Consider the following 22,341-nt stretch of genomic DNA (forward strand, 5'->3'; position numbering starts at 1 on the left):
TCTATTTTTTAAAACACTTAATGCAAAGGTGTAAAGTTATTACTATTATTATTCTTTATCAGCCAAGTTGTCATTTCCCATCTTTTTGCCAAAATTCAACCATTAATTGAGGGGCTCACACCCCATTAATTCACATCATGAGTTATTCTGCAAAGTGAGGGTCTGTTAACATAAAGAGTGAGTGTTAACATAAAACTAAATTTAAAAATGTTCTCTGCAGTGTAGAAATCACTAAAGTATCATAAATTTTGCAGCCAGTATCATTAAAACATGCCTTTTTAAGCACCGTCTCACCAATATACTGTCAAATGCTGACTGAAGAATCTGCTGCAAGGACTTTGGGATAAAGTGTCCTCAAGATGGTCTAGGATCACCATCTATATTCAGAGCACTAATCTGAACCATTAGTGGGGGAACAGGAAGCTGACCCAAGGTCAGTGATGTCCTTGTCCTGCTAGTGTAGCCTGCTCCAGTCTGAAGCACCAAATACACACAGACAAACTTCTTATGTCACAGTTTGGTCTACAGATACATTATTTCAATGGCACTATAAATTTGGACCTCCTTCAGATGGTTGCATCACAGATAGTAAGGACATGGGAGTGATGCGACAAGTCGTCACCTCTGGCTAATCGGGGGCTTGGAGGATGCATTTCGGTGAACAATTTTTGTCTTTGCCTTGCAACTAATGCCCACAGAACCAAGTTTATCTCAGGAGGAAAAGAGGCAGATAAAGTCAGGCTTGTAGAAAGGAAAAGAAAGTGATCCCCATGGTGGTCGGGGTCAGGCCTGCCCCTCTGTAATCACAGCTAGATTAGCTGCTTCTCTGCAGCTAGGACCACTTGGTTATATATAGAAAGTGCAGCTTTGGGCCTGATCCGCCTCTAATGCCCCCTCCACTCCATGTTAATATCCCTGACATTCACAGCAGGGCCCACTGTGTCTGTGTATGAGCGAGGGCATGTGTCTGGTGAGTGTCTCACGGCGTCTGTCTCTAGCCTTTGAGTCCAGCTGGCACCCCAGTCCGAAGTTCGCCGTAAACCATGGAGCTTCTTGAGCACAGGAACGGTGGTGATGTTGGCGGGGAATTCCTGCAAAGCAGCTTGGAGCTGAGAGTCAGTGATCACTCTAAAGTAGGGGACACTATAAGGTGTGGAAGTCCTGGACAGGCAGGGGGGCTGATGGTGGACCTGATACCAGAGAGACCACAGGGAGAGGGGATGGAGCCGGGTCGGGTCGGGCCTATTGAGGTTTTTGAGGAGCAAGCAGCCTCAGTGGTGGTGGCCGAGGCTGCCAGATGTCAGGTTAAGATCACAACGCGGCGGAGCATCCATCTACGGATAGCTAATCACACCGCAAGAGACGTTTACGTGAGGCTGGTGGGGCACGGCGGACGGATCGCGGGAACCAGAACGGCACATCAGAGAGGCTCACTGGAACAAAGTAAGATGAGTATAAAGAAGGGAGAAACAGTTCGACGTACATCAGAGGCATAGCCACATGCACATGCCCATTTCACATAAACTAACCTTATAAATTGTAAAGTGAATAGCCCTACACTCTGAACACTGCAGATCTGTGAACTATGAACAATGTGGTTTGACCAGATAATTATGAACTTTAGTTTTTCCAGTTAATCCATCATGGCCTTGTGTTGTTGAGAGGAAAGCATGGTACCCAGAAAACCTGATGCGTGCAGGACCAAACTCTACAAACTGGAAACCACAAACCTTCCAGACAGCTAAATAAAGCTGAATAAAGAAAAGAGGAAAACAATTTGTATAAAACATTTTGGACCAAAAAGTGTCAAATTATTAAAAGTTTATTAACAAATTTGTCCCAGTCTTGCAAAGTTAGCTACCAGTCCCAGAACAGTGTTTAACCTGTAAAAAAACAAAACAAAACAAAAAAAACAGTTTATCTCAAATAAATGAAGCAATTACATTCTGGTATATTTATCAAAATTAAGGTTTATTCATAAGTGACACAAGAAGAAACACTTAGAAGCTTTTTTACTCCTGAATTAGTAAAATAAGTGCATTATTTCAAGACAAACTTTGAAATATGCAGCATCAGATTTCAAAGGTCAAAGAGATAAAAAGGTTCATTTTGATTCAACCTGCATGGAATAAGAGGATATTTAAGATGAAAGGGTGAAAGTGGCATCTTAAATCAGTGGTTTAAGAAATAATACAGAGTCCCTCTTTTTTCCACAGTTCTTTACTTCTGATTCCGATTCCCATGTGTTACGTTTTGCACACACATGTTGTTTCTTTCTGGCTGTGTTTCTATGGTTACTGTCACCACTAGCTTCCCATCCATCAGCACTGGCTGTGATTTCGCTCATGAATGTGTGTTTCATCACAAAACCGCAAGACAGGCTCTGCAGTTGGACTTCTTGACTATCCGAGTCTTATTTCTCAAGACGTTTACCCCCCAGCCTCTTCTTTATCTGCTGCAGGATGGCAGCTGGCTTTATTTTTAAACACATACATCACTTATTTAGTCAGATTGTATTTAGTTTCATTATTTAGATTCATTCACTCATTATTGAGCCAACACCTTGGAGTTGAGTAAATCCGCACACAGCTGCTCTCCTGTCCGTCCGCATCACGTCATCAAAGAGATTCACTTTGCCACGAGCCTGAAGTTGGACGACACAGAACCACAAACAGCATCTCAGAATTGATCGCAACCTCGACTAATGCACAGCAAGATGCCCCCGCTGGCCTCCGCAGGCCGAACAGAACATCCTGCGGCTGCGACGCGCACTTTGAACCAAGCAGATGGCAGGTCTTTCATGTCTGTCACTCCTGTATCAACAAGTTACATAACTGACCTCATTTTCTTTCACATTTAATTCAAAGCTGGTTACTTCGTTTTTATTAGGCAGCATTTCTTTCATTGTATGCGGCACTTGTTCTGTCTCTAAGTAGGACAGGAGCGCCATCGTGAGGTTGATGCATTGAACAGCGGATGTTTGTGTGTTTTATGAAGGTGACTTATTCACACGGGGGATTTGCCACCAGTGTCCTTCTCTTACAGGCCAGGCATAAATAAATACTTTTGTTTTTGGACTATCCAATTATTTTGGGGATTTGTATCCAGTGAAGCTTAGCCTTCTCTGTGTGATATTTAATTTCCATTTGTCTGAAATTATATTTAACTTTGCTGAATAATGAATGGCTTTCTTTTTTTTGTAATTGTCCTTTAGCAGGCGTTGTTGCTGTGAAGGATCCAGTTCCTCTGTCTCCTCTCGAACCCTCAGCGGCGGCGGCGGACACAGAACAATCATGTGCAGAGAGGGGAAGCTCTTCTTTGATCAATGACCTGCAGCCTCACTGTGTCTCCATGGAAACCCCATACCTCCCACCCCTAACACCAAAAGCCGAAGACGGACTGGAGGAAGGCGACGAGGGCGGCGGTGCACTCACCATCTCTGAACTTGCATACAGGTCTTTAAAGTTGCATAAAGATAGATCGTAATTATATTTTACATTTTATGTTCGTTTATTTCACTCTGACCAAGTAGCAGGCAAAAGAGTAATAAGTTGCTGCAAGGCTACTAGTTTAAAAAAAAGGCATAATTATGTTTGTATCTTTCTAATTCATAATAAATCAGACTAAACCTTTCAGATTTTAGATCAGTTAGAATTTACATTTTTATTTATATTTGCCAACTGCTACAATAAGGAGGGAGAATGTCCCTCCTTATTGTTTTTTAACTCTCTACATATTCAGAAGTTCAGATATATTTTCTTTCGTTGCCTTTTTAACTCTATGACCTGGTCAAATGTTTTTGGGTTATTCTTCCACAAGCTTTTCACAAAAGCTCACTAAATTTTAGCCCGTTAATCCAGCATGAACTCATCTAACTTATCCAGGTTGAGAGGCCATCTTGCCAACAGCTTTTGAGCTCTACCTAAACATTTTCTTTGCCATTTTATGAGGTCTTTAACTCACTTTGTAACTAATCTGGTGGTACTTTTAGGCTAGGTCTTCTGCTGTCACATAAAGTGAAACATTCTTTAACATATGTTAGTAGAAGCAGTCTGCATGCACCTGCAAATATTCTCTGAAAAAAAACTGTCTAGTTGCATTTTGCTTTAGGATCTTTCTGATTTCATGAACATCTTGTCTCCCCTCTCCAGCCCCTGCGCCAGCATGCTCCCCACCCCAGTGGAAGACAGTCAGGGAGGAGTCAACCAGCTCTTCACCAGTCCTGTCCAGAGTCCCGCTAGACTGCTGAGAGAGCTCCATGCTGACCCCGACATCCAGGCCCAGTTGGAGGCCGAGAGGGAGCGGGACCGCGAATTTGAACGCACTCGCCTGGCCGCCAGAAGCCGAATGAGCGGAGTCCTGGCCAGCAGCCTGCGGCTGCTTTCGTCCAACGAGAGAGTCAACACCTGGGTGCTGGGGGTAGCCAGGTTCGTAGCCGTGCTCATGGGGGTCCTGCTTGTCACTGTGCCCACACTGCTGCTGCTGCTGGAGTCGGACATCGATGTGTCGTTCCTCCACGAGATCCGACAGACGCCAGAGTTTGAGCAGTTCCACTACGAGTATTACTGCCCACTTCGACGCTGGATTCTGTGCAAGATTAGCATGGCCATGGAGAACCTGTGGTCTGACTAGGCAAGACAAGCCGGAGAAAGAGAGAGAAATCAGTGATGAGTCAAGGAAAAAGGAAAAAGCTGGGCCCAAATGTTTGTCTATACATGTGATTTAATGTGAAATGTCTTAAAAAGCGACGCCTCCCAAGGTAGACAATTCAACCTGCCAATGAGGTGAAGGAAAATTGCTTGTTTGGATTGAGTCAGTTTGTGCTAAACACTTTGGAAACGAGTATTGTTCTTTCTCCTCATTGGTAGAACGACTTACCTCTTAGTAAAACTGAAACTAGGGAGGGACATCCTTCTTTATTATGAAGTTGAATCACTTGATAAGACTGACATTTCTGGCAAGAACTACCTGAGAACAAAAAGGGAAGTCATGGAGGGAAGGGAAACTGAAAAATGTATTAGTTTTATTGTTTTTATTTTCGTTTAGACTTGAAGGCCTCGCCACTCTTGATGCTGACGAGTTCAGGCAAAGCCTTTACAGTAGGCTTCACAAACTGTTCTGATTGGTGTTCATTCTTCGAACCAGATCACCTGATTGGCTAATCAAGTCTGTCAGTCATGACGGAGTGGGTGGGAAAGGAAAGAGTAAAAAATGCATACTTACCAGTAAACAAAAGCAACAATCTGAGCAACAGATTTAAAAAAATAAAATTAAAAAAAAAAACTACACCAAGACATTAAAAATTGCTACCAATATTAAATAAGTTGTTTTTAAAGTTTTGTACATTTTTATGTGATTCAGATCTTTCAGGAATTTTTCAGTCAGAAGATCTACTTTGAGCTTATTTTCAAATTAAGAGTTTACAAAAGATTACTAAAAAAATAATAAAAAAGCTAATTTACTGCAGTTTATCAGAATGAAGGGTGTTGAGAAACTATTTTTTTAAGACTACCGTCAACATGTGTCGTCTTTGTGGTAGAAATCTGGTTTTACTCCAGCAGAGGTTAGAGCACAAATCCTTCAGCTTTTTTTGGATTATTTGATGTCATTACAAAGGAAAGCCGTAGAGAAAAACAAACCTGTTTGTGATGTTAGGATGTTCTTTGTGGAACCGTCAAGTGTTTTAAATGTTAGCTCGTGGACTAGCGTTCATCGTTCAACATGATACTTTCAACAAATGCAGCAAAGAAGAGAAAAGAAAAGGGAAGTGAAGACGCTTCTAAATAGTGAAACTGAGAATTGCTGTTTGATTTATGATTTTGAAGAAGTTTGTTATTGGCACAAAATTAAGAAACATAAGTGATAAGTGAGTCTTTAGGTTGGTTTGGTTGAATGGTTCTCATACTTTTGATTACAAGTACCACCTTATCAAACACTAAGTACTATTAACTGGGTCAGTGCCTCTCTTTGCCATTTGACTTTGCCAGTGAACAAGCCATTTCACACACACAGCTAAAACCAGATATTTACACACACTCTGTAAAAATAAGCAGATAATTTTTTGTCTTTGTCTCACAATGAACAAGACTTGATTTGTTGCTGTTGTAGCTGCCAGCAGTATTTTTATTTGCTAAATGTCAGAGTAATGAGAACAAATTACTGTCAATTATAGCTCATTGCTATAAATTCAGAGGTTTACAGACACTAAAGTTTGAGAAAGCCCAGATGACTCTGCCATGGCTTTGTGAGCTTAAGCTGCTTGAAAACATTGGCCTTGTAAAAATCTACTAGTTTTACTGTTTAGGGAGGTTGAATACATGTCGAATTCTTAGTTGCTGCAGTCTTACTTAAGACAATTAGCAGGTTTTTAATTTGGTGCCCATTTCTAGTAGTTATCTTGCTGGTAAAAACAGACGCGTTTTCCTTTTTTAGGCCACAGATATTTATTACCCCATCAAACCACTCCTAATTTGCTATTTGGTTTCTGTTTTATCCGTCATGTCATTGACTAAATTTGAAGCCTTATCTGAAAAACAGTCCCCTTTTATTTTAAGAGCTGTTTTAATGATTTCTTTCTCCTGCATGCGTTACACTCGCTGTTTGTTTGCCTAGAAAATCGTTTGTTACTTTTTGTGAACACCCTAAATTTAGCAAATAACACTGATTTCCAACTCATTTTCAGACCCGATTTCCCTGATAAATCAGACACTGCGTAATATTAAAACTAGCAGTGGTACTTGTACCAGAATGTGAGAACCACGGGCCTAGTCCAATCATTCAAACCGTTCACTGGTGTAAAAGAAATAATACCAAACATATTTACCCAACACAAACACAAATTTGAACTGATCTGTATTCATTTTTAGGATGATCCATAGAAATGCCTACTCACTCCACCTTTGCTGTTGTTCTAGGTAAAGTCACAAAAGTATTTAAAGAGATAATTGCTTGGAAAAGTAGTTGAGAAAGTTGCTGCATTGGAGTATCTTACCGTCATTCAGTTCTTTGTTTTGTGAAGCATTAACGTAATACAAGAGAAGAAAGTCTGGGATAAAATCATCCGTGACTGAAAAATATTCAACTATCAGTAAATTGTTAATATGTAAAGGCTACGAAAGACAAACAATGGTGAGCACGGGACTTGGTTAGACTAAAAAAAACCGTAACATGTAGCTTACTCTCAGGAAAGCTCAACTGTTTATGTTAACATGAAAAAAGATGTCACACAAAGGATATATTAACACACATTACAGTCACGTGCTTTTCTGGACACCAAAGCAGTTTATGTGGAACAAGATATTATGGCTGCAGATTGTCTGCCTAATTTAATCAGCTGTGTATGCATCATGTCATTCTAATAGGAACTGGAACATAAAGTGTCTCCTTCAATGTGCTTTTACTGAATAAGTAACATTTACCTTACATGCAGATGTCACTTTTCATCCAGTCTGTCAGGCTGCAGCACACAGTCTAACATCAAATTCTCTTCTATCTGATGTCTTATGATCAGCTGTATTGCTATGTAACTTTATACACTTTATGCATTTGCAAGTTTTATGCATAGAAAATATGCAGTAACAACAGAAACATGTACTTTAAGACAAAGCATTTATTTTCCTACGACAGCACATGCACTGACTTTCATAGGTGAACCTAAGCAAAGGGCCAAAACGCCATGACGGCGTTTTACTTTAAATGTCACAGATCTGAGTTCAGCTTTGCTTCACTGTGGAGGATGAACCTGACCCGTATGCACTGACACTGTAACATAATTCTCACCCAATGACAGACGAATATGTCCTTTTTTCCCTAAATGTCATGACATCAAAAAGACTTGTGATACTTTGCAGAACAAACAAACAAACAAAAAGACTATGTAAACACATCATGTACATTTATAAAGACATAGTTTGTCACTGGTTTTAGTCTTTGATTGCTGTGCTGCAACTTTTATATTAGTTCACTGGCTCCATTAGCTCTCAGTGCAAACTGCATGTCCTCATATGTAAATATTGTGTTTATAGTTGTGGTTTAAATAAGAAGAAAAAAACAGGCCGACTGCAGGTAAAGATTTTCCTCCTTTCTTCCCTATGTATGTCTTTGTGTAAAGAGGCTTGGCTGTCTCATCCATTTTAAAATAATGCATGTTATCTGTGTTTCTGTCAGCTGAGAGAGGAACATTCATCCCACATACTCTTGAAAGCTTTGGTTCTCATTCATAATTAGGCTTTAATCTTATTTATCTGCTTGATGTTGGTTACACGTGGTTTTCTGCATTAACTCTGTAAGAGCTTCCTCTCAGATAAAGCATAAAAATCTTAAATAATTCAAGAAGTTTTGGAAATGTACATTTCTTCTGGCCCCCAAAAAGAAGCTGCGAAATAGCTTCATCATGCTACGCTATGTCACTGTAAGCCATTAAAGCTAAGCTAATCTCATCGCTAACAGCATGCTTGCATGTTAGCAGCCAAAAACTGGATTCATGTGATTTTAGTTGAGAGAAACATACATTTAACAGGACTCCAGTCATGGTCAACATATATGTTCCGTTTGTGAAAGCAAGTGTAAAAACCCTTAACCTCTGCAAACAATGAACAAAACTTTTGGTTCTGAAAACCCTCCATAGCCTGATATGACATGTAGCACGGCCACCGTAGCTCATTTTTCTGTTAGCATTCTTTGATGGCATTTGATTGATTTGAGTTTGTAGCTCCTGCTATTTGAGCTAAATAGCCTCCTGTGTTTGATAACTCAGTAGTTTGATGGAGAGTAGGCCTACAGCTGATATTAGTTGTGATTTGAATCATAATAAATCACAAAATGATGCACCAGCTGATGTTACTTGAGTTGTTAATGATGTGGTCCTTTAATCATAATTTCAAATTCAAAACCAAATTTTCTGTCATTTAAATCAAATTTGACAAATAAAATAATACCTGAAATTTAAATTGTATAAAATTATCAACTGTTTTTAGCAAATGTATTTAAGATTATAAAACTCAGGTCTTATATATGCAAAAAATGCTGGATAATAAGTAAAAGGGTGCGGGAAGTGTATTAATTCAGCGTTTTATGTGCATGTACAGTAGCAGATTATCTTGCACGGTTCCTCTGGTGTGTTTTTTTCAATTGTCAACCAAACTGATTGTTTTGAAGGTTATGTGGTTACAGTTCCCATTAGAAGTTTACATACAGCCATCATGTGTCATGGATGTAATCCTGGTAATACTGATTTGAGGATTTTACTGGAACATTTATGTTTTGAGTGTGGAGAGGTCAAAATTATTCTGAAAGTTAGTAGGTTTCAGGAAACCTACTAACAGTAGCCAAAGAAACTTAAGTGATATATCAGCCAAATGTCAGTGGAAATATCAGGGCCTGTATATTTTATGATGAATTATTTATGAATTAAACAAAATCCACAGTAAACCTGTGCACTATCCTCCAAAATGTTTTATGTTGTTGTATTATCCATCCAACCTGGAAAAAGTAAAATTTCAATTCATTACGAAGAACCCAAAATATGATGACTGTATGTAAACTACAGACTGGGGTTTTAGTTTTTGATGTTTAAGTTTATTTTTTATTTTTAGACAGTTCTTTTTGTTGTTTGTCTGTTTTGGATTTTTTTTTTCTTTTCAGTCTCTTTGACTAAGCCACTCTGGGAGATTTTTCTTTTTAAAATCAATCTGAAGAAAAAAGAAAGAATAAAGAAAACCAGAGACAACCAAGCCTTATGAATTTTGTGGAGTAAAACTTTGAATGTTTGTATGTTCTAAAAATAAACATGGATTGTTTTCTATGTTAATACTGCCACAATAAAGATCCCTAAAGAATATGGTTAATATGGTCTTGTTTATTCTTTTAGTTATAATCTGTTATGTCAAAACAATCAGAAAAGATCACAGACAATTCCATTATTTAATGCATTTTATGACAACCATGTCCCTCTTGTGGTACATTTTATCAACTACATCGTCTGTTTTCATACTGTATAATAAAACATATGGCACAGACACTACTGTAGATTAGGGGAATACAACAATATTTCGAGTTTTCACTATCAGAACCAGTTTCATTAGTTTTTCCATAAACCTTTTAAGAAACAGGAACCTTATGGTGGAGCTTGATCAGAAACGCTCAAGATCCTCCTTCTGTGTGGAAAAGACCAGAACAATGCAACTAAGATAAGATAACTTGAAAGAAATAAACACAATCACTTTAGCTGCTAAGACTTGACTCATGTCAGCTCATCTTATTGTCACTTAATGTCTTTTTTATCAGGCGCACCTTCCTGGAACCAGGTTGGAAAATCCGGTTTCCTTCATAATTAAATTTTTTGTAATAGTTGGAGAGGTTTTTTCAGATATTTTTGGTTCCACCACATCTCAAAGGTGCTCTGTTGGATTGAACTTGACGGCCTTTGGAGCTTTGTGAACATGTTTTTTCTACAGGAAGTAGCCTTCACTGATAAAAATTTACACTCATAAAAATTTTGCCAGGTTTCCTTTACATAAAACAGCTGACAAGTAAGTATTAGATAACGAACACCAAATGACGATGACCCAGTGTGATTACAAATCTCCCTCATTGTGTGATATTTAAAATATTTGTAATAAAAATAATTTCACATGAACTGAAAACATGTTGCAAGGTACCAACAAACTCCACTGTAGAACAGTATACATGTTCAGTCAAAGGCACCTTTACAAACACATCTGGCAGGAAAAATCAAGTTCTTACATCAGATGGTGGATCAAGGAGTCTATGTCATCAGGGGGAAATGTTTCTTACAAAAGAAGCATGGGGTTGCATGCAGCGAGTGTCACACAACTGCAAAAAAAAAGAAAAGAAAGGAAAATATGAAAATATATTAATATGAAAGACTTGTTTTATAAGCAGCTCAGTCAAGGGTTTTATTGTTGGAAAAAAAATAGAGAAGCAGGAGATGAAAAAGCAAAAAATAAACGGCAAGTAATTTTTAAAAGATTAAGAATCCTTGTTCTGCATGAAACAGACACCATAAAGACGGTAGATTAAATTCAGCATTAAAACACGCCACAAATGCTTAAAAAGGTTTTAAAAATTAGTCACATTTTGTCAACATAAAGAAACCGAGTATTGTGACAATTTGACTGTGAAAGACACACCTGCAGTCATCAGAGCTCAAAGCAGATATTTGCAATGAAAGAATATTCCTGTCAAGCTTTTGCTCACGAAACTTTATGGCAACAAATGCAGTAATTTTATAAGGAATTTGATGAGGCTGTTCAGCTCACCTGCAGAGCAGATCCAATTTAGGAAACTCTTGCATTCATAAATAATAGAGGAGCCAAAATGTGACATAATTTTTACAACTTTTCCTCTACAGTTGGCAGAGCCATCTCCTCGTCTACAGTAAAAAATAACTTGGATGAAAGTTGACTAACAGTGATCACCTTTTGAACATTAGTGTATGTTGGGGAGATTTATATGAAGATCAGACTTTAGGAGGAAGCTTTAGAGGAGAAGCTTGGAGATTTAAAAGACTGAAGACTTTGTCAGTGATTTCAAAGGGAAATATTGTGAATCCAGTCTGCCTACGTTCAGCCAAAAGTTTTGAGAATGATTCAAATGTTAATATTTACAAAGTCTACTGCTTCAGTTTTTATAATGGCAATTTGCATATACTCCAGAATGTTATAAAGAGTGATCAGCTTAACAGGAATTAATTGCAAAGTCAATATTTACCTAGAAAATGAACTTTATCCCCCAAAACACATTTCAACTTCATTGCAGCCCTGCCTTAAAAGGACCAGCTAACATCGTTTCAGTGATTGCTCCATTAACACAGGTGTGGGTGTTGATGAGGACAGGGCTGGAGATCAATCTGTCATGATTAAGTAAGAATGACACCACTGGACACTTTAAAAAGAGGCTGGTGCTTGGCATCATTGTTTCTCTTCTGTGATCCATGGTTATCTCTAAAGAAACATGTGCAGTCATCATTGCACTGCACAAAAATGGCCCAACAGGGAAGAGTATCGCAGCTAGAAAGATTGCACCTCAGTCAACAATCTATTGCATCATCAAGAACTTCAGGGAGAGAGGTTCCATTGTTTCCAAAAAGGCTCCATGGCGCCCAAGAAAGACCAGCAAGCGCCAGGACAGGAATGGCAGCAGGCAGGTGTGAGCGCATCTGCACGCACTGTGAGGCGGAGACTCTTTATAGCAAAGCCTGGTTTCAAGGAGGGCAGCAAAGAAGCCACTTCTCTCCAGGAAAAACATCAGGGACAGACTGATATTCTGTAAAAGGTACAGGGAGTGGACTGCTGAGGACTGGGGTAAAGTCATTTCTCTGATGAATCCCCTTTCCGATTGTTTGGGACATCTGAAAAACAGCTTGTTCGGAGAAGACGAGGTGAGCGCTACCACCAGTCTTGTCTCATGCCAACTGTAAAGCCTCCTGAAACCATTCATGTGTGGGGTTGCTTCTCAGCCAAGGGAGCCGGCTCTCTCACAGTCTTGCCTAAAAACACAGCCATGAATAAAGAATGATACCAGAATGTCCTCCAAGAGCAACTTCTCCCAACCGTCCAAGAGCAGTTTGGTGATGAACAATGCCTTTTCCAGCATGATGGAGCACCTTGCCATAAAGCAAAGGTGATAACTAACTGGCTCAGGGAACAAAACATAGAGATTTTGGGTCCATGGCCTGGAAACTCCCCAGATCTTAATCCCATTGAAAACTTGTGGTCAATCATCAAGAGACGGGTGTACAAACAAAAACCTAGGAATCCTGACAAAATGCAAGCATTGATTGTGCAAGAATGGACTATCAGTCAGGATTTGGGCCAGAAGTTGATTGACAGCATGCCAAGGAGCAGGGCCGTGCAGGGACCACTAAAGGGGCAGGTGCTCAACAACAAAAAAAGGGCACATCTAACCACCTTCTAGGACAGAATGTTAACAAAGCCACTCCACTTTCAGAGTTTAATAAACAATGATAAATTACAAAAATGTGACATATACAATCAAAGCTAATGAACATCTCTATATAGAGCATAACACTATGCCTATGTAAGATATTTTATTAGTAATTTCTTTCTGCAGGTCTATTTTGTTATAGGAAAGTATTGCAATATTCAAACCCGCAATTTAGCAAGATATGTAAATCAGAGCTGGACCACCAGACATATTTTGTCTTTACAGAATTACACTATTACAAATATAAACAAGGGCACAATGCAACCTTTTAGTGTACTTTAATCTATAAAACAGAGCTGCCTGTTTGCTGCAGTGGAGATGAAGATGGTCCATCCAGGAAAGCAGAGCTGCAACAAACTTTAACGGGGAATTGCAGAAAAAATAAACACAAAAGCAAAAATTGAATTGTTGATGCATGTCACCATGAGAAGACTACTGAGATTTGCTAAAAAAAAAAAAAAACAACTTTTTTAAACATTTAAATCACACATTTGTCTCATGAAGTGAATTTTTTTTTTGCAAAACAAACTTATTTGCGCATGTCAGAAATCTTTTCTTGCTATTCTAAGTTTTTGTTTGTGACTCAAAGTTTTGCTTGTGATTCTCACATGACGTTGTGAGCAGGGCCCAAAATCACAACAAAAGATTTCTGATGTGTGCAAATAAAAGTTTATGTTTGGCAAATAATGATGTGTGCAAATAAAAGTTTATGTTTGGCAAATAACTTAAGTTCACAAGACAAAAATGTGTTTTTATAAACACATTTTTATAGACCATAAACTGGAGTTTTTTCCACTTCATTAATTACACACTTTATATCTATCATGGTAATTCAGGGTGAGTTATTTTTAATTAAGTGTTATTCTCCTTCAAGATACATTTACCTAACGCCAGAATAAATGCAATGTACATTATGCAGCAAAGGAAATTAGAAGATCGGACATACATCCATTATGGAGATGATCGGTTTTGGACAGGCGATGTGCCCTTATTGCATAAGCGATACTAAAGAATGACTGATATCATTAAAGATACAGGGAAGAAGCTTTTAGTTATCTTGCTTTGCTAGCAAAGTCGTTAGCTAGCAGCTAGCTAATAGCACAACAACAACAGCCTAATGTCTGTATGATAAAATACTGAATCGATAGATAAGAACAGTTTCTCCTCACCTGGCTGTCTCCTCCCGCTCAGTAGTTCTTCAGAGAAAGGCAGACGCAGAGGCCTGTCAGTATCTGTTGTATTTCATTACCTCTCTAGTTAAACCGTGACTCCGAGCTGAAGCAGAAACAATGCAACGTTCAACATTTTCCGTCATCGGACAAGTAGCAAGTCTACTCCACTTTATTTACCAAAAACGTTTTTTTTAATTCACCAAAAACTGTTATGTAATCTGGAACGTTCGGTCATGCATCACGGGCAAAAGGTCAAAGGTAACAAGGTGACCAGTTTATCCATCCATTTTCTTGCACCCTTTTTCCCTCAGTGGGGTCGGGAGGGGTGCTGGTGCCCATCTCCAGCCAACGTTTCGGGCGAGAGGCGGGGTACACCCTGGACAGGTCGCCAGTCTGTCGCAGGGCAACACAGAGACACACAGGACACACAACCATGCACTCACACCTAGGGGCAATTTGGAGAGGCCAATTAACCTGACAGTCATGTTTTTGGACTGTGGAAGGAAACCTGAGTACCCGGAGAAAACCCACGCACGCACAGGGAGAACATGCAAACTCCATGCAGAAAGACCCCAGGCCGGGAATCGAACCCAGAACCTTCTTGCTGCAAGGCAACAGCTCTACCAACTGCGCCACTGTGCAGCCCGTGACCAGTTTATGTTATACAAAAAATAATAATAATAATAATCATCATCATCATTTTAGTACATGTTATTATGCGTCAGAAGAGGGCTTAGAAAATAATAATACAAATGAATAAATAAATAAAAAAATATATAAAAATTTACCAAAAGGGCACTTGGGGGCAAGGAGCAAAAGGGTCAGGTGCCCAAGCACCCTCCAGCTCCAGTCTTTGATCGGTGTTTAGTGTTTAAAATATAAAATGATTTGTACACATTAACTTCTTCCTCAGCACACTGTCTACTTTTAAGACTAGACTTCTGTTTGTAATAAAGCTTATAGTTAGATTGACTACTAGTTTAGCTCAGATCCTACATCTAATCTATTGAACGCTGAATAGTTGACAGTAATTGTCATTTCAGACCGGCAGTAAAATAGCTAAAAATTGGGTTTTGCATGGAGTCCGTAACAGGTATAGAATATCACAGCTGGAACTAAAGTAGGTTGTTCATTACAGGTTGAAAACTGCTCCGTCAGCTTCATTACACAGTGAGTAGTTTCACTGTGTGGCCTGCAGATGGAACGCTGTGAGAATTAACCATCGTTTCTCCCAATCACAGGTTTCCATCATTCAGGGTGAAACTGCTTTGTTCAGTTTTCTTTTGGAATCGAAAAAGGATTTGCTCCTGGTCAGGATAGGCGCTGCAGAGCGATATCGCACTGCGCCGTTAAATGCAGTATTCTCTCATATTCACAGCTGTGCTGTCTCCCACAGCGCTCTGACTGCCTGATCAGGGTTTCCCCCAGTATACTATAAGCCTGGCGACCCGCCATGCTTTAGCGCCACCGCCAGGCTAAGCCTTTCTTATGTTCTTAGGAAAATGATAATAATAAAAAAAAGTTTTTATTTGTCTGTGTTGCTCTGAACGCTTCACTGGCGGAGCAGATTTAGTCCTACAAGATAGAAGATAGTTTATGCATTTAAAGCTGGCGCCTCTGCGCGTTGACGTAGCTGGATTGAGTTTACCTCAGCACAGATCCCACGCACCTCTTTTCACTCAAACTGGACACACCTGTATGGATATTTACATCAACCCAGCAGTAGTATCGCTGCAGGTATTTGCTGTTTGTTCCAAATGAGATGGCTTCATGGAAATCAATGGGGAACTATTTATGACTGTGGTATCAGGTTCTCCCTGCTACTTTTATTATGGGTTTTTTTTATCGCAACATGCTTAATAACGCAACTGGGGAAAAAAACTAATTTACTCAAAAATGACTAGGAGAGTGCAACAAAACGCAACTAAACTGATAGAACAACATTAACTGGTCCTGCAATGCAATCAGAGAAGCAAAATGTTTTGGGTAGACTGTCACTTTATGCTGCGGTGCTAAGAGTAAACAGGAGATCTCACAAAGGGGCGATTCATAAACACAGTAAAGAGGCTGAGATGTTAGAGAATGAGAAAAGGTACAAAAATAAATAAGGTGAGATTAAACATAACATTATTTGGCTGATCTGCTTGGTGCATCATCCTCGTCACTGATTCAAATGTAAAAAAATAAAAATCTAATTGTTTAGATGTTAAATATTTTCCTTATGAACAAAACAAGCAATTAAGGCAAGATATGATATGTTTAAGGGGATCCTCTTCACTGACAGTTCAAAATAGATCCAGCAGAGGCTTAGAGACAGTTTCTAAATGTGACTTCTGGAAAAATACTCTATAAAACAATTGTACTAATTTGTTTGTTTATGGGTATTGTCATAGGTAAAATCTTTGATTTTTACACGTATGTATGAGTTGAAAAACAGGACAAATACAAAACTTAAATTTATGCACATTTATTGACTTGCATTCACGGATTTAGATGTCTGCGTATGCATTTTTTATTGACAGTAGTCCCACCTTACACATAACTCCTTGTGTTTCCATAGCAACTAAAACAAACAATAACCTGACACAGGTTGCTTGACATCATCATGCCACCAATGTTCTCATCTATGATGTCATAAAGGTTCGAAAGATTATTATTATCATTTGGAATACAAGAATTTTCAGTTTGCCTTTCAGCTGCCTTAGAGATCCACGTTCAGAGAATTTCAAAGCATTTCAACAACAAAATGATGCTAACGATCGGTTGGGGTCTGGGCTACTTAGCCTCAAAAGGAGTGGAGAAAGTTCTTGGGCAACATAAGGAAGAAGTTGCCGAAGACCGCAAAGAGAATATCAGGTGGAGATATTTTGGGTTTGAGGAGCTGATTCCAGAGGACCAAAGCAACACGGATGTTTCAGCCAACATCGCCAGTGCCATTTCAGGTGTTGTGACAAGATTAACAAGTTTCACCCCTGAAGACACCGTGGCTTTGGAGAGCATCTGTGCAATGAATTGGGACACTTGCTCTGAGGACACAGATGAAGAAAAAAATGACATGGACGCTTCCACTAACCTTGTCAGTGCCACTTCAGGGGTATTGACACCTTTAATCGATTTTACCCCTGAAGACACCGTGGCTTTTGAAAGCATATGTGGACTGGACTTACAATCATGCCCTGGGGACGCAGATGAAGACCAAAGTGACATGGACGCTTCTGCCAACCTTGTCAGTGGCACTTCAGGTGTCTTGACAAGTTTGGCAACTTTTACTGTTGAAGATCCTGTGGCTTTGGAAAGCATCTGTGGACTCCACTTGGAAACTTGTCCAGGGGACACAGACACTGATGTTTGTACAAGTGCTGATGTTCCCCTTGACAAAATGGACCTGGCCGTTGAAACGAGCTGTGACGGCCAGGAAGATGCGATAAATTTAGAACCAGTCTATGAGGATCCATTGGTAGAAGAAGCTTCTTCTGTTGATGGAAACTCAGAAGACAGAGTTCAAAATTACGCAGACCATTTTGATGGTATGGACGCTGCAGATATGGACGTCGCCTCTGAGGAAATCCCTTCTGCTGACACAACTGCTGATAATGTTGTGGCACATTTTGAAGAAGTTTCTGAGCATTCTTCAGAAAAACCATCTTCTTCAGAAATTCTCACAGAAGATGACATTGAATTCTTCAAAAATTATTACAGGAGGGTTATTTCCTCTAGGAGATCATCCCTCCTGGGATATTTAAATTTGGAGAATTACGTGCCACCTTTAGAGAGAATTTCTGAGTGTTCAACATCAGAAGAAATGGATTCAGAAGAAAGCTCAGAACATAATGTTCAAATTGAGCCACAACATCATGAAAGCAATGATGTTGAAGAAGTGGATGTTTCTGTTGAGGAAGTTCAATCTGAAAGCAGAAATGCCGGAAATTTAAGGTCACAAGTTTCCAAGTGGCTTCGTCAGCAAGGCAGAAGGTTGGCTAATCTCCTACCAAGGAGAAAAGCTAACAAGTAGCAATCCACATTGGGCACATTTTTTGGAGTTGTTGGAGGGGTGCTGGAGAGTGTCCCTCCAAGAGACTTCCTGGTTCTGCTGGGGGATTTCAACACTCACATGGGCACTCACAGTGAGACCTGGAGGCTTGTGGTTGAGAGGATCGGCCACCCTGATCTAAACCTGAGTAGTGTACTGTTATGTGACTTCTGTGCTCGTCATGGACTGTCCATAATGTACACCTTGTTCAAGCATACAGGTGTCCATATGTGCTCATAGCACAAGAACACCATGGCCACAGTTCTATGGTAGACTTTGTTGTTTCCCATCTGATCTGTGGCTGTATGTCTTGGACTCTTGGGTGAAGACGGGCAGAGCTGTCCACTGACCACTCCCTGGTTGGCATCCTCCCCCATCATCAGTCAACTTCCAGTCAAACCATAGAGGCCCAAAAGTGTTGTGAGGATCCTGGCAGACTCATCTGTGAAACAGAGCTTCAAATTTCACCTCTGGAAGAACTTTGAACACATTTTGGAGGAAGTGGATAGAACATCGCCCCCAACTCCACTGTCAATGCGGCTTATCGGAGATGTGGCCACAAGATTTTCTGTGCCTGTTTTGGGGACAACCCTAAAATCAGCTCGTAGGCACCAGAAGGGAGGGATGCTCTCAAACCAAAGATAGAGAACTATCAGGTCTTTTTGGATTGACTCCCTGGAAGCAGCTGATGGATACTGGAAGTCCAACTAGCATGCAGCTTGGGTGGTCGCCAAGGCAAAAACTCGGGTGTTGAAGAAGTTCCCAGAGCCCATGGAGAATGACTTGGACAGATCGTCATAAATTGCGGTTTGTAGGTCATGAGGTTGACATAGTGGACCCATGACAAAAACACCAAGTCCAGGCAGCACAGGTGAACAGAGGCGAGAAGACAGCGGCGGACGGAGGAGAGAAGACTGCGGCGGATGGAGGCGGCGGACGGAGGCGAGAAGACTGCGGGACGGAGGAGAGAAGACTGCAGCGGACGGACGGAGGCGGCGGACGGAGGCAAGAAGACTGCGGCGGACGGAGGAGAGAAGACTGCGGGACGGAGGTGGCGGACGGAGGCGAGAAGACTGCGGCGGCAGGAGGCGGCGGACGGAGGAGAGAAGACTGCGGCGGATGGAGAGGAGAAGACTGCGGCGGATGAAGGTAAACAGGATGGCATTCAGGAACCAGCCATACCACCAGCTGTGCAGCCTGATATATATATTATTTTATTTCTTATGTCAGTTTTGGTCCTCCATATAGAATGGCTAGGGATGGTGCTGGAGCTGTGGAAGAAATAAAAGAATAAATATATAAAGAATAATATATTTCTTATCAAAATATGTATTTATGCTTTTATTTTTAATCTATATATATATATATATATATATATATATATATATATATATATATATATATATATATATTTAAACACGTAAAAGACTAATCTTTTACGTGTCATCCATGACCGCGTTAACTTAGTGAAACTTATAAATGTAGGTATTAATTTCGTGCTATGATCCACAGCAAAGTGATCTGTATTCGCCAAGCTACGCAGAGTAGTTGCCATAGCAACTGACAACAATGCCGCTTCATGTTTTAGTATTTAACACCAAAAAACACTCAAGAATTTTTCACACAGAACAGAACATTTAGTTTGTTGTTGTAGTACGTTTTAGGCTGAATGTTTTATTAATAAATAATTGCTGTGGTAGATTAGCTACCGCTTCTAATTTACTGAATTATTTAAACATTAACTGTAGCCCACAAAACGCACATTTAAATAAAAACCTAAACAAAAACACCTTATTGCTGTCTTACCTTTACGTGTCAATGAAATCCATGCACCCCTAATTCTGCACAGGAATATCCGTTCATCCAAAGCCAACTCTATCCTCGGCATCTTTTCTACTCCGTTTGAGAATCATCAAACTGTCTTGAAGTAAAACTTTCAGCTCCGGTGTTGGTCTTCCTTTAGTTATCATCTCCTGCTTCAATTGAAAATCCACTTTAGAAAACTGTTTAAGTGTAGAAATGTAGTCTTTTATGTTGACGCCGGAAGAGAGAAGAAAACAAATATATCGCTGTACTTTACTTATTTACTGTGTGGCTAGCTCCATGGCTAGCTGACTGTGTCTTACTCTGCAGTTGTGCAATCACAATATCTGGGAACATGAGCGCCCCCAGCGGTGAGACCTCGAGTCTGTTCTCTGCCGTTTCTGATCGCTCCTCCTCACACAAAACACGATACACACACAGTTCATGGTAATTCAGGGCGAGTTATTTTTAATTCTAAGTGAATATTTCAGTCTTATTCTCCTTCAAGATACATTTACCTAATGCCAGAATAAATGCGATGTGTATGCAGCAAAGGAAATTAGACGATTGGACATATATCCCTTATGAAAATGGAAAATGATCGGTTTTGGACGGGCGATGTGCCCTTATTGCATAAGCGATACTAAAGAATGACTGATATCATTAAAGATACAGGGAAGAAGCTTTTAGTTAGCTTACTTAGCTAGCAAAGTCGTTAGCTAGCAGCTAGCTAATAGCACATCAACAACAGCCTAATGTCTGTATGATAAAATACTGAATCGATAGATAAGAACAGTTTCTCCTCACCTGGCTGTCTCCTCCCGCTCAGTAGTTCTTCAGAGAAAGGCAGACGCAGAGGCCTGTCAGTGTCTGTTGTATTTCATTACCTCTCTGCTTAAACCGCGACTCCGAGCTGAAGCAGAAACGATACTTCAACGTTTTCCATCAAGTAGCAAGTTACTCCACTTTATTCACCAAAAATGTTTTTTTTTGTAATTCACCAAAAGCTGTTCTGTAATCTGGATTTTGACTGGCTTATTATGTTATACAAAAAAGAAACAAAAAAGCAAAGAATTTTAGCACATGTTCTTATGTGTCAGAAGAGGGCTTAGGAAATAATAATAATTTTTAAAAAAAGACCAAAAGGGCATTTGGGGGCAAGGAGCAAAAAGGGCAGGTGCTCAAGCACCCCCAGCTCCCCCCTCTGCACGTGCCTGCCAGGGAGAATTGCAGAGGTCCCGAAGAAGAGGGGTCAACACTGCAAATATTGAATTGCTGCATTAACTCATTCTGTCAATAAAAGCTTTTGTTACTCATAATATGATTGCAATTGTATTTCTGTATGTTGTGAAAACATCTGACATACACACATGAAAACCAGAGGGCAGCAGATCATGTGAAAATATAACATTTGTGTCATTCTCAAAACTTTTGGCCATGACTGTAGTTCACCACAGCAGAGAATGGCAGACAGTGACAAATAATTATTCAAATGGGAAAAATTATAGCAGCATTTAGGTAGATGGAGCAATGTTTGTTACAGTTCTGACCAGCATTGCTATTCTGATGTGCATGAACATACACCCGGACTCAGTTTCTATTTAATAACAATAATTGTTTGGTTGTGTAAAGCACAGAATGGAAGCAGCTGAAAGTCTCACTTTTTTGATATAATCAGTCTGTTAGTCTGCTGTACACCATTGCAGCTATAAACAATTTTTCAAAGACACCCTATAGCACATTCCTTATTTGACACAATTCTTTCTTCAGTTAGTTTCTCTCTCTCTCTCTCTCTCTCTCTCTCTCTCTCTCTCTCTCTATATATATATATATATATATATATATATATATATATATATATATATATATATATATAAATTCCCTTCTCACCCTCCGCGGGTGGTCTGTTTCATCCTCTGAGCTCGGGTCCTCTACCAGAGGCCTGGGAGCTTGAGGGTTCTGCGCAGTATCTTGGCTGTGCCTAGAACTGCACATTTCTGGACTGAGATGTCTGATGTTGTTCCTGGGATCTGTTTGATATATATATATATATATATATATATATATATATATATATATATATATATATATATATATATATATATATATATATATATATATATATATATATATCAGCAACTTTTTCCAAAGTTTCCTTAAAGTCATTTACCTTCACAGTCACACGTTCCAACTTCTTGTTTGCATCTATACAGTCATAGTGTGCTATAATAAACGACTCCTAAATTGTAAATACAGCTTCAGAAATGTTTATAACTTACATACATTGCTAAACAACAGACTAAATGTAATTAATAACTAAAGCTGAAGCATTCTCCAAATTTTGTGGAAAAACTTCATTCATCTAAATCC

At 39.6% G+C, this 22,341-nt stretch overlaps 1 protein-coding gene and 1 long non-coding RNA gene across 9 annotated transcripts in view; one reads left to right on the forward strand and one right to left on the reverse strand.

Annotated features, from left to right (window-relative positions):
- The window catches only part of frmd3 (FERM domain containing 3), a 53,449-nt gene extending 43,604 nt beyond the window's left edge, over window positions 1-9,845 (forward strand). For 6 of the 8 annotated variants that reach the window (XM_008418442.3, XM_081610695.1, XM_008418444.3 and 3 more), the window contains 2 exons: window positions 3,215-3,455; window positions 4,152-9,845. In XM_008418442.3, coding sequence (XP_008416664.1) covers window positions 3,215-3,455; window positions 4,152-4,632 — 722 coding nt within the window. In that variant the 3' untranslated portion in view covers window positions 4,633-9,845. The remainder of the gene's footprint in view (window positions 1-3,214; window positions 3,456-4,151) is intronic. The other 2 variants (XM_081610696.1, XM_081610698.1) reach the window with 1 other exon arrangement.
- Window positions 9,846-16,589: 6,744 nt separating this feature from the next.
- LOC145552815 (uncharacterized) lies at window positions 16,590-21,671 on the reverse strand. The gene is made up of 2 exons (XR_014088936.1): window positions 19,975-21,671; window positions 16,590-19,439 (listed from the first exon to the last, which is right to left on the reverse strand). It is a non-coding gene; the product is annotated as an uncharacterized LOC145552815 (long non-coding RNA).
- Between the last annotated feature and the right edge of the window lie 670 nt (window positions 21,672-22,341).

The sequence above is a fragment of the Poecilia reticulata genome, chromosome 9 (genome assembly GCF_904066995.2).
Source record: "Poecilia reticulata chromosome 9, P_reticulata-male-v2, whole genome shotgun sequence".
In the NCBI taxonomy this organism is placed as follows: domain Eukaryota; kingdom Metazoa; phylum Chordata; class Actinopteri; order Cyprinodontiformes; family Poeciliidae; genus Poecilia; species Poecilia reticulata.